This window comes from Entamoeba invadens (assembly GCF_000330505.1).
Source record: "Entamoeba invadens IP1 unplaced genomic scaffold scaff_1105074724651, whole genome shotgun sequence".
Classification (NCBI taxonomy): domain Eukaryota; phylum Evosea; order Mastigamoebida; family Endamoebidae; genus Entamoeba; species Entamoeba invadens.
In genome coordinates this window covers 47659-56783 of record NW_004443699.1, presented here as the reverse complement: position 1 = coordinate 56783, position 9125 = coordinate 47659, and the positions used below count along the sequence as shown (strand labels likewise).

The following is a 9125-nucleotide window of genomic DNA, read 5'->3' as shown; positions in this document are numbered from 1 at the left end:
GCTTTGAAGCAAACACACCAGCAAATCCATCGGCGTCTGCCTTTTTGTTTGTTACAACTACATGAACTAAGACATTCTTGTGCTCTTGATATGGCGCGGTGACACATTTGAAGACTCCACCAGAACAGTCATACCCTTTTGTGACGCGAATAGTGTCGTCGACTTGACAAGCTTCTCCATAAAGCTCCGAATTAATCACTAGTTTCGTCTTGAAGTCCGTTGGAGTTATCATTTTCTTATTCTCCCCACGCTCTTCTTTCCACTTCTGTTCCCCAGATATCCGCCCAATCGCTTCCCACTTCCTTTCTATCTTCTTCTTCCCACTGAATTCGTCGTTCTCGGTATGTTCCCATTTAATAACGTCGGTAGTGTCTGCTCGATATAAAAGTGCTATATTCAGTCCGGCAAGCAATGACGACAAAAGAGACTCTGATATATCATTTCGTCGTGGCAAGCAGTCTTCGAGTCGTTCGGTATATCGAGAAGTCACGTCGCGCATTTCGTAGTTAGAAAATGCTATGCAATACTCTAATTTCTTCCCCCACCCACGTTCATAAGTCAAAGGGAAGTCTACTTTGTCTTCACAGGAGTCGACGTGGACATAACGATCTTCGGAGTGAGAGAAGAACTCCGTCCAGACATGGTCTGTAGTGTCTAATACTAATCGAGCGTAATACCCAAGACTTCGACAAATAAATGTAAAGCAATTGGCATATTCCCCACATCGCCCAACACGCGTTTTTAAGAGTTTGAGTGGGTTGTTGTACCTTGGAAACCTTCTGATGTGACCACATTTGTTGCACTTAAATATCTCGACACGATTGGCATCATTTTTGAAATCGTCTGCATTGGGGGTATCACTGTAATTCGACACGTCCTTTGAACCACACTCTAAACAGTAGTCTTCAACCCAATGGAAGAATTCCGTTTTAAACCAATGAACAATATCTTTCATTTGGTCAATGTCTAACGTCCGATTCGTTATTTGGTCTTGTGTGATATGCAATTGTTCTAATGGAATTTTTTGAAGCGCTAATTTTTGGTTCTGAGGATCTTCGTAAAATTCTACTTGTTTGAGATAAGTCATTAATCGTGGAATGAATGGCTATGTATAAGTCATTATACTTATTTATTGGTATTTATAACTGGAATGCGTAGAAGAGAAGAAACAAACAATCGAATGACTCATTATGTAATTGTAAAACACACGAATTGATATTTCACTTAACTCGTGGAAAACAAGAGACTTTGACTCTTCTTCAGAATATTGTCTTGTGTTCTCAGATAGCAAACATTTCGATTCGCGACAATAACAAACCCCAAGTCGAACACATGTTGATACAGGAACATTTTTGCATATCTCAGTGCAGCTCTTACAACAGTCGTTTGTCATTCGCTGTAAAAATGGTCGTTTTATAACACACCGAGTGCATGCATTTTCAACTTCTTTGGAAAGGGGATTAACCAATTCTTGTGTAAGAACAAAGAGTGATTGTTTTGTGTTAAATTCTTTTGGAAGTGGCAAATCCTTCTACATGTTATTTTTTATTTGTTTCATATTACAACTCAAAATGAGGTGACAAACTACTATAAATAAATTTGGCAGTTGTAACATCACACACTCCGATACCCCAATCACTGAAATAACTAAAGCAAATAACGTCTCGCTGTCTTTGATCTCAGAAGAGTCAATTACATATTCATTTGTCAGGTAATACACTTTCATTTGTATATTTTATAGTTAATTCTTAGAAGAAATAACATTGGTGTTGTGTTGTGAAAAACAAATACTATAAAAATAATATTATAATAGTTTTATATTATGAAAATTACACATCAAATTCATTCCATTTAGATTTATTGTGCAACAAAAAAGCTATGGATTATAATATAATTTTATTAATTGTATTTGTAATTTTTTTTAATTTAAAAGTGTTTATTATTGGGACTTGAAATTAATTTTTAATAAGATAATAAAAACAAATAAATTGACTCAATTCAGAAGTATTCTTTTTGTACTTCTTTTTTTAAGGTGAAGAGGAAAAATAACAGCTTATTTAAAAAAAAGAAGTTCAAAAAGAATAACTATAAATATATTATAGTTAGTTAAACATATCTTCGTTAGTTAACTAAAGTATTGTTGACTTATGGCTATTAACTCATTTTTTTACTTTTAACTCACTTGCTTTGAATAAACTTACTTCTTATTATTTAACTCACTTTTAAAAATATAACTCACCAAAAAACAATTTATTATCTTAATAGTTAATAATTTAATAAATCAAAAAAATGTTTAAATAATAAAATTTTGGTTTTCTTTTAATTTTCTATTTAACTATACAAATAAAAAAACAACTTGACCAATTAATCAAAATTGCCATTAGTAAAAACGTTAAAACATAAGAACGAATTTGAACCAGTAATGATAAAAATACATTTTAAGCATTTTTAATAACTTGTTATTCATGTCAAATCCAACATTGAGAATGGTTTATAAACCATCATTAAAAACACGGACACCTGGTCGATTAATAACAAGGACACAACCAACACAGCCACAATCACAATCACTATCACAAACACAACTGCTATCACGGCCACAACCACTGCAACCATCACTATCACAACAAAATTTACCAATCCAATTGTCGTTTAATATTAATGATGTTGAAAGACCAACTAGAATAACGAAATCACAATTTTTCGTTAACACGACATTAAATGACGGAGAAACAGTTTCTCAGCCAAAGTCAGATATTGTTAGCTCTCAAATTGCTTCACATTTAATGGAAGAACGGTTATCCTTTAATTGTACTGATTTCGGTAGCGAAAATTCAATTACTTCATCTTTTTCTGATGAAAAAAATGTTTGGGAAAGCCAGTTTAATTTACATACTTGCAAGTTTCTTACTGTTTTTGAACTTGAAGAACTTGTTAGCCTATTTGATACCATTGTTAGCAATGCCACATTTACAAAGGAAAACACGTTCAAACAAAAAGGAGTAATTGATCAAACACTTTTTAAACAACACAAAAAGTCGAAACTTGCATATCATGAACAATTTGTGTTGATGTTGACATTTTTCCATACAAAAACGAGACATGTTGAATTATATGAACTCCTTTATGGTATGGATACAACAAAAAATAAAAACACAAAAATAAAAATATGACCAATAAAATCGAAATATTTGTAAAAACAAAGAGAACTTCCTATTTAAAATAGTCAGATTAAACACGTAAATAAGTTAATTCAAAAGATGATTTTTTAACTAAAAAACATCTTAACTTGGATCAAGGTCTTAACGGATCTCTCCTTGTTAAAAATTGAAATCCAGTAATTTATCGCTTAGAAGGTTTATGCCTTTTTCCTTTGCTATGAGTTCTTTCTTTGAGTCCGGGATTTAAAAAAGTCACGGAATGACTGTTGGGAGAAGAAACAGTTGTTTTGCCTTTATGAATTAAAAATGGTATCTGCGTCTGATGTAATGGTGGTGTTTTAGATACAGGTTTAAACATTTGAGGTTCATTATTCAACAGTGTTTGGTCACACCGAGAAGAACTCGTAGGCAAGTTTTTATTCAAAAGTGAATTGTCATGACCTTTTTGATAAACTGGTTTGATTGTGTATTTATCAAGTGGTTTACTTTCACTCAAATTGTCTGATGTATCTATTTCTAGAAATACTTCAGTTTCCATTGGTAATGACACATTTTCTCCAACAACATTAGTGGCCTCAGGGATTGTCAAAGATGTATCTGTGAAAACTTGTTGTGTCAAAATGATATTGTTAATACAAGTGACGTGTAGATCATGATACGTTGTTATATCAACACCATTCTTTAGTTGTTGAGCTCTTTTAAGGTGTTTTGGTGGCACCACTTTGACCTTGTTTCTCAATTTCGAGTCTTCCAGTACAACAATCAAATTTTCGTATCCATCGAGAGTTTTAATTGTCGGGATTTCCTCGACCATTCTTTTGGATTCTTTCAGATCCACGTATGCATAATACTGACCATCTTCTCCTAAACGCGATACAATTCCCGCTCTCTCAAAAGAATTTATGATTGTAACTGGGTGAAGTGCCTTGTTGGCCGACTTAAGAATGGTTATCAACTTGTTTGAAATTGTAGACCCCCAAGATGCTCTTTCCTTTTTAATCAACAAATCACCATAACCTGGTCCAGACAAACAGGTTTCTTTTATGATCTTGGTTATGTCGTTCTCTTCTTCTCTTTCAATTGACTCGAATACACGTTCTTCTTGTTCCAACAACCTTACTATCTAATCCAGACTGTCTACTAAATTCTTTGTTATTTTAATGTGTATGTTGTTGGTTAGATTGGTCAACTGTTGTTCTGTAAACAGTGGAGTTTTTTCTATGTTGCACCCATAACAAACAACACCAAATAGAACGTCTTCGTACTCTTTGGTTTTACTTGGACAAGTTACAATGGCATCTGCTATCGAAGTGAGTAAAGTTTTGAGTTGATTTGCTATTCCACTGGGAAAGGTACCAAGGCACTTTTTGTGCTTGATCTCTTCTGCCATTTCAAACAATTCATTGGGTAGCAACTGTGGAAATGATACTTTTAAATGTTGGATTTGGTCAAATGCACTTTCATTTCCATTTTGGATATTTGTAGGTACAGTGTCATTTTTCAAGAAGTTGATACTCTTTGTTGTTTTGAATACACGTTTCAACGATTTCATTTCTCTTTTGACGGATCCAAATGCAACTAAGTCAAGTGGTTGGCATAGGTGACTGGTGTGTGGAACCAGATAATGAACCACGATGTTGTTTTGCAACAAGATTTGTTTAATACCATCATCAACTTGGCATCTACAATTATACATAATCAGTATTGCATATTCACTATCATGGTATCCATTTTCCATTCTGATCTTCTTGCCTCCTGGAATGAATACTTCTTGTACCCACAACGTAAATATCTCACTGGTTACAAAACCAGAAGTGTTGCAATACAACTTAATGTTTCTAAAGTATTTGTTCAAAACTGTACTGTAATGAACTTTATCAATAACACAAGATTCGTTGATTCTTTCACCTGCAAGACTTATACATTCAATCAAAGTGGTTGTTTTTGATTTTTGTCCATTGGCAACACGAATTTTTGTATTGACTCCTTTGGGTACCATAGCTCGTGTGTTCTTTCGACTTGATTCTTCAGATGTTCCCATCTCGTCGACATTGAACAACATTTTGTCTTTGATCTTGTAACTGTTCAACTTTTCCGACAACTGTTTATAATTATCAAGTATCGGTTGTGCTGCAATGTTGATTCTCTCAATTTCATCGAACTCTATTTCTGATGTTTCTAAATCGAACTCTCTTTCGAGTATTTTTCTCATTGTATCACTTTGTGGTCTTGTTCCTTCTAAATACTCGACAATATCACAAAACATTTGAATAGTCAAAGCAATGTTTTGATTGTTATATTCATCGATAATGTTCTTGATAACTGTTTTGGTGGTTTCGGAAAGCAGTGACGGACTACCTGGATTTCTTTGACCAAACTGTTGATCTTTCTTTTGACTTGATATTTGATTGGATATTAATCCTCTTGAACCCCCGAAAAATGCGCCCACGACACCTTGACTAAAATGTTTTGAAGTCATTTTGTTAATAAAAATGACTTGCTCTCTGTAGAGTTTAAATGAAAACAGTTTTCTTTCAACATGGGTTTGTTCATGATAAAACAAAACAACTTTAATGCTTGGGTTGAATCACTTCTCGAAATACTGTGGTGGGAATTTGGCTTGGCATACAACATCCCAGATTTGAATAAAGATTTTCCAATTCTCAATTTTAATTCCTGTTCGTTGATAGAATTCAATGGCTGATTGGTTTTTGTTTTGATATCTTCGAAATTGCTCATTTCTATTGCGTTAAAAAAATCAAGTCAATTTCAATGTTCGAAATATCACTTTCATTAATTTCAATAAGTTCGTTGCTGTTATCAATTTCCATTATTTTTTAAAAAACAGTTTATTTTTGAAAATGGAAAAAATTATGTAATAAATTTTGTTATTTAAAGTTCTTGCATTCGGTTATTTCTTGTGAATTGGGTTTTTTATATTAACTGTAATTATAATTATTTTTATAGGATTTAAACTATAAATATAGTTTATTTGGTTTTTATATCTATATTTTTCTTTTTATTATAAAATTAAAAATATTTAGTTTCAAATAGTTAAAGTGAGTTTTTTTATAACAAGTGAGTTTTTTGGTAAAGAAGTGAGTTAATATTACTCGTTTTAATATAGCCATTACAAACTATATTAGAAAAAATTTGAATATAGTAAATATATGGATTTATTAATTATAATTATAACATTTGTTATATATAACTATATTTTTAATTAATTATTTAACTATATAACATTATTATTATATATTATAGTTAATTTATATTATTTTATATGATTGTTAAATTTTTGAATTTTTTTCTAAATTATAATAATTCGATATATTTATTATAATTAAGTTAGTTATAATATAGTTCATAAGAACTCATTTCAGTTTATGAGTCAATAATTTAATTATAATTATTTAATTTATATTTAAATTATTTAATAATTTGAAATTCATAAAAATTTCTCTCAGTTTGTAATTACAATTTGTATTCAATTTGTAAATAACAAATGTTATATAAAAATGTTATTATTACAATTTACAAAAAATATTTATAAGGGTCTACGGCACTTATTGGCGGGGAAATTATTAACAAAACAATAACACGTTAATTTTTTGAATGTCCTATTCTCATAGCTTTTATAATTATTTTAAACTTCTTTTTTTTTTGTTGTAGAAACAACTATTGATAACTAGTATGAAAACTATTTTGTTGAAAAAAAAAATACCTTTTTACATAGTAAAAAAATAGATTAATATATAAAATTATTTTATTATAAATTGTTTAATTCTTTATAATAAAATTTAAGACATTTTACAATTACAAGCCAAATGGAATTTACTGTTCAATCAGTGGCATTTCTAACAAACCTTAAAATATAAAAACCATGGGAAGGTATTGTGCTCCTAGTTTGACAATTATTATAGTCACATTTCTACTAACTACTGCTCGCTCAAGTGGGATGGATGTCTGCACTGATTCTTCCGAGTCATCAGAGTACTTTTACGTACCAGGCATGTCTGTGTTTGAAATAGTTCTTGGTGTTGGTATACTCATTTTCACTGTTATTTCCATGTTACCACAATTAGTCAAAATTATAAGACGACAAGATGGCGAAGGGCTTTCACCGACGTACCTCCTCTTTTTATGTTGCAATCAAGTCTTTGCATTTGTCAACTCCACGATATTCAATTGGAGTATAATGAAGAGTTGTAGTGCTGTTGGTATCAATCGTTGTTTCCCTCCTCTACTTTCTTATTTCCAGATGCTTGCTTTGGTATCACTTGAATACCCAATTTTTGCGTCTTTTTTAATCTTTTACAAAGATAAGAAAAAGCCGACATTTTGGAGGGCACTTGCTTTCTTCGGATTAGCGGTGGTGTTTTTGATGGTGTGTTTGATGATGATTTTGGTCAGTGAATATCTTATTGGGATGTGTGCAGATTTCACGTATTGGTTTGGATACGTCTTTGGATTTGGTTCTGCTGTAATAACGTTTTTTGAGTACATTCCACAGATTTGGAGAACATTCAGAACAAAGGTTTGTGAGAGCATTTTTTCATGTTATTCCAATTGACAAATTGCACCTTTATTCATACCTTTTTACAACACAAAAACATTTGATAACACCATTTTAATCAATACATAAAAAAGCAAAATAACACATAGAGATGCGGTTCAATGTCGCTCACGGCAAATTCAATACAAACATTCGGGTGTATTGTCATTACCTTTTATATGTTCTTCTCAACAAAACAACATTATACAACATTAGTGTCTTATATCATGTCAACCATTCAACACATCATATTAGTCTCCTTACAAATCAAATACGATTACATCGACCGCTATGTCTTCACCAAATACAAGTGCTGGAAGTGTTGTTTGAACAACACCTGGGCCGACTCCAAAACGAGGAATGAGGCTCTTCCTTTAAAGCAAAATGAAGAGCAGACGAAAGAAATTGAAATACCCATGACCAATGTTCCGGTGTTTGATGACAAAGGCGAACAGATAGAAATGGACAACAACGACTCAAAGCAGATCAATATAAAAAGTGATACAGAAGACAGTGACGAGACTTTCAAAGGTAATGGTGCAGTTCTTCCAGAGTAATTTATTGTATTTACCCATTTCGAAAGTATTAACCCTACTCCCTTCAAACAAAAAGAACACTTAACAAACAAATTAAAACGACTCATTCGAGCTGCTTCGATATCGTATAAGACACACACTTCATTCTGATAGAAGAACACACCAAATTCACTTGAACAAAATCAGTGTCTAAGGTGTTTTCCTCTGCTATAATCCCATAGACACTGTCATACTGTTTGAACTTGATTTTCTTCCCAACGGCTTCCAATCGGGGTTGGAAACAGTTCCACGGCACCTCACTCGACAAATTGAATCGGACCTCATCCGATGAATTGTACGTCAAATACTCTTTGAAGAGTTGGTTCTGTTTCATAGGTGTCGTCACAGAGCACTCAAATGTGGGTTGTAACATGAACACACACCAACACGCCAAGCAGCAGAATGAGAACGACACTATGAAGAAGTTCAGAAACGACGTTTTCAGCATCTGACTACCTCCCCACAAGAAGAGCATTAGTGAAATATAAATCCCAAGGAAGATCTGAAGCACCGAACCCATCAAAACACTCGCAGAGATGCTCACCAAAAACAAATTCAGTAACACAAAGTTCAAGACAACTGCAACCGTCGTGAAACTTCCTTTCGGCGCAAACTGGTGTGACATCCAGAAGCAAATGGACGCAAAGACAAGGAAGATCCAGATGAATGGGAACTTCCCCACAACAGCGATGCCTGCAGAGACAATCGACAGGAGTATAGCAGTAGGTACAACAAAGACAGCGGGGCCAAGTGAGACGTTTTGTTTCTTCTCTTCAGAGCTATTGATCTTGTCCAACGCCTTTTCTACTTCTTCAGACAATTCAGCGACTTTGT

At 32.9% G+C, this 9125-nt stretch overlaps 4 protein-coding genes across 4 annotated transcripts; 2 read left to right on the top strand and 2 right to left on the bottom strand.

The window, feature by feature from the left end:
- EIN_131120 (N-glycanase 1, putative) lies at positions 1-1726 on the bottom strand (the record flags this gene model as incomplete). Its single annotated transcript, XM_004261046.1, has 3 exons — positions 1-1105; positions 1319-1531; positions 1586-1726. Coding segments are annotated over 3 exons (1459 nt in total), but the record flags the coding sequence as incomplete, so codon positions are not given.
- A 739-nt stretch (positions 1727-2465) lies between these two features.
- Positions 2466-3173, top strand: EIN_131110 (hypothetical protein; the record flags this gene model as incomplete). Its single annotated transcript, XM_004261045.1, has 1 exon — positions 2466-3173. One exon carries the CDS (start codon positions 2466-2468, stop codon positions 3171-3173), a length of 708 nt encoding a protein of 235 aa, XP_004261093.1.
- A 3871-nt stretch (positions 3174-7044) lies between these two features.
- EIN_131100 (hypothetical protein) lies at positions 7045-8273 on the top strand (the record flags this gene model as incomplete). Its single annotated transcript, XM_004261044.1, has 2 exons — positions 7045-7698; positions 7827-8273. 2 exons carry the CDS (start codon positions 7045-7047, stop codon positions 8271-8273), a joined length of 1101 nt encoding a protein of 366 aa, XP_004261092.1.
- Positions 8274-8355: 82 nt separating this feature from the next.
- On the bottom strand, positions 8356-9123 carry EIN_131090 (hypothetical protein; the record flags this gene model as incomplete). The annotated part of the gene is made up of 1 exon (XM_004261043.1): positions 8356-9123. A coding segment is annotated over one exon (768 nt), but the record flags the coding sequence as incomplete, so codon positions are not given.
- Between the last annotated feature and the right edge of the window lie 2 nt (positions 9124-9125).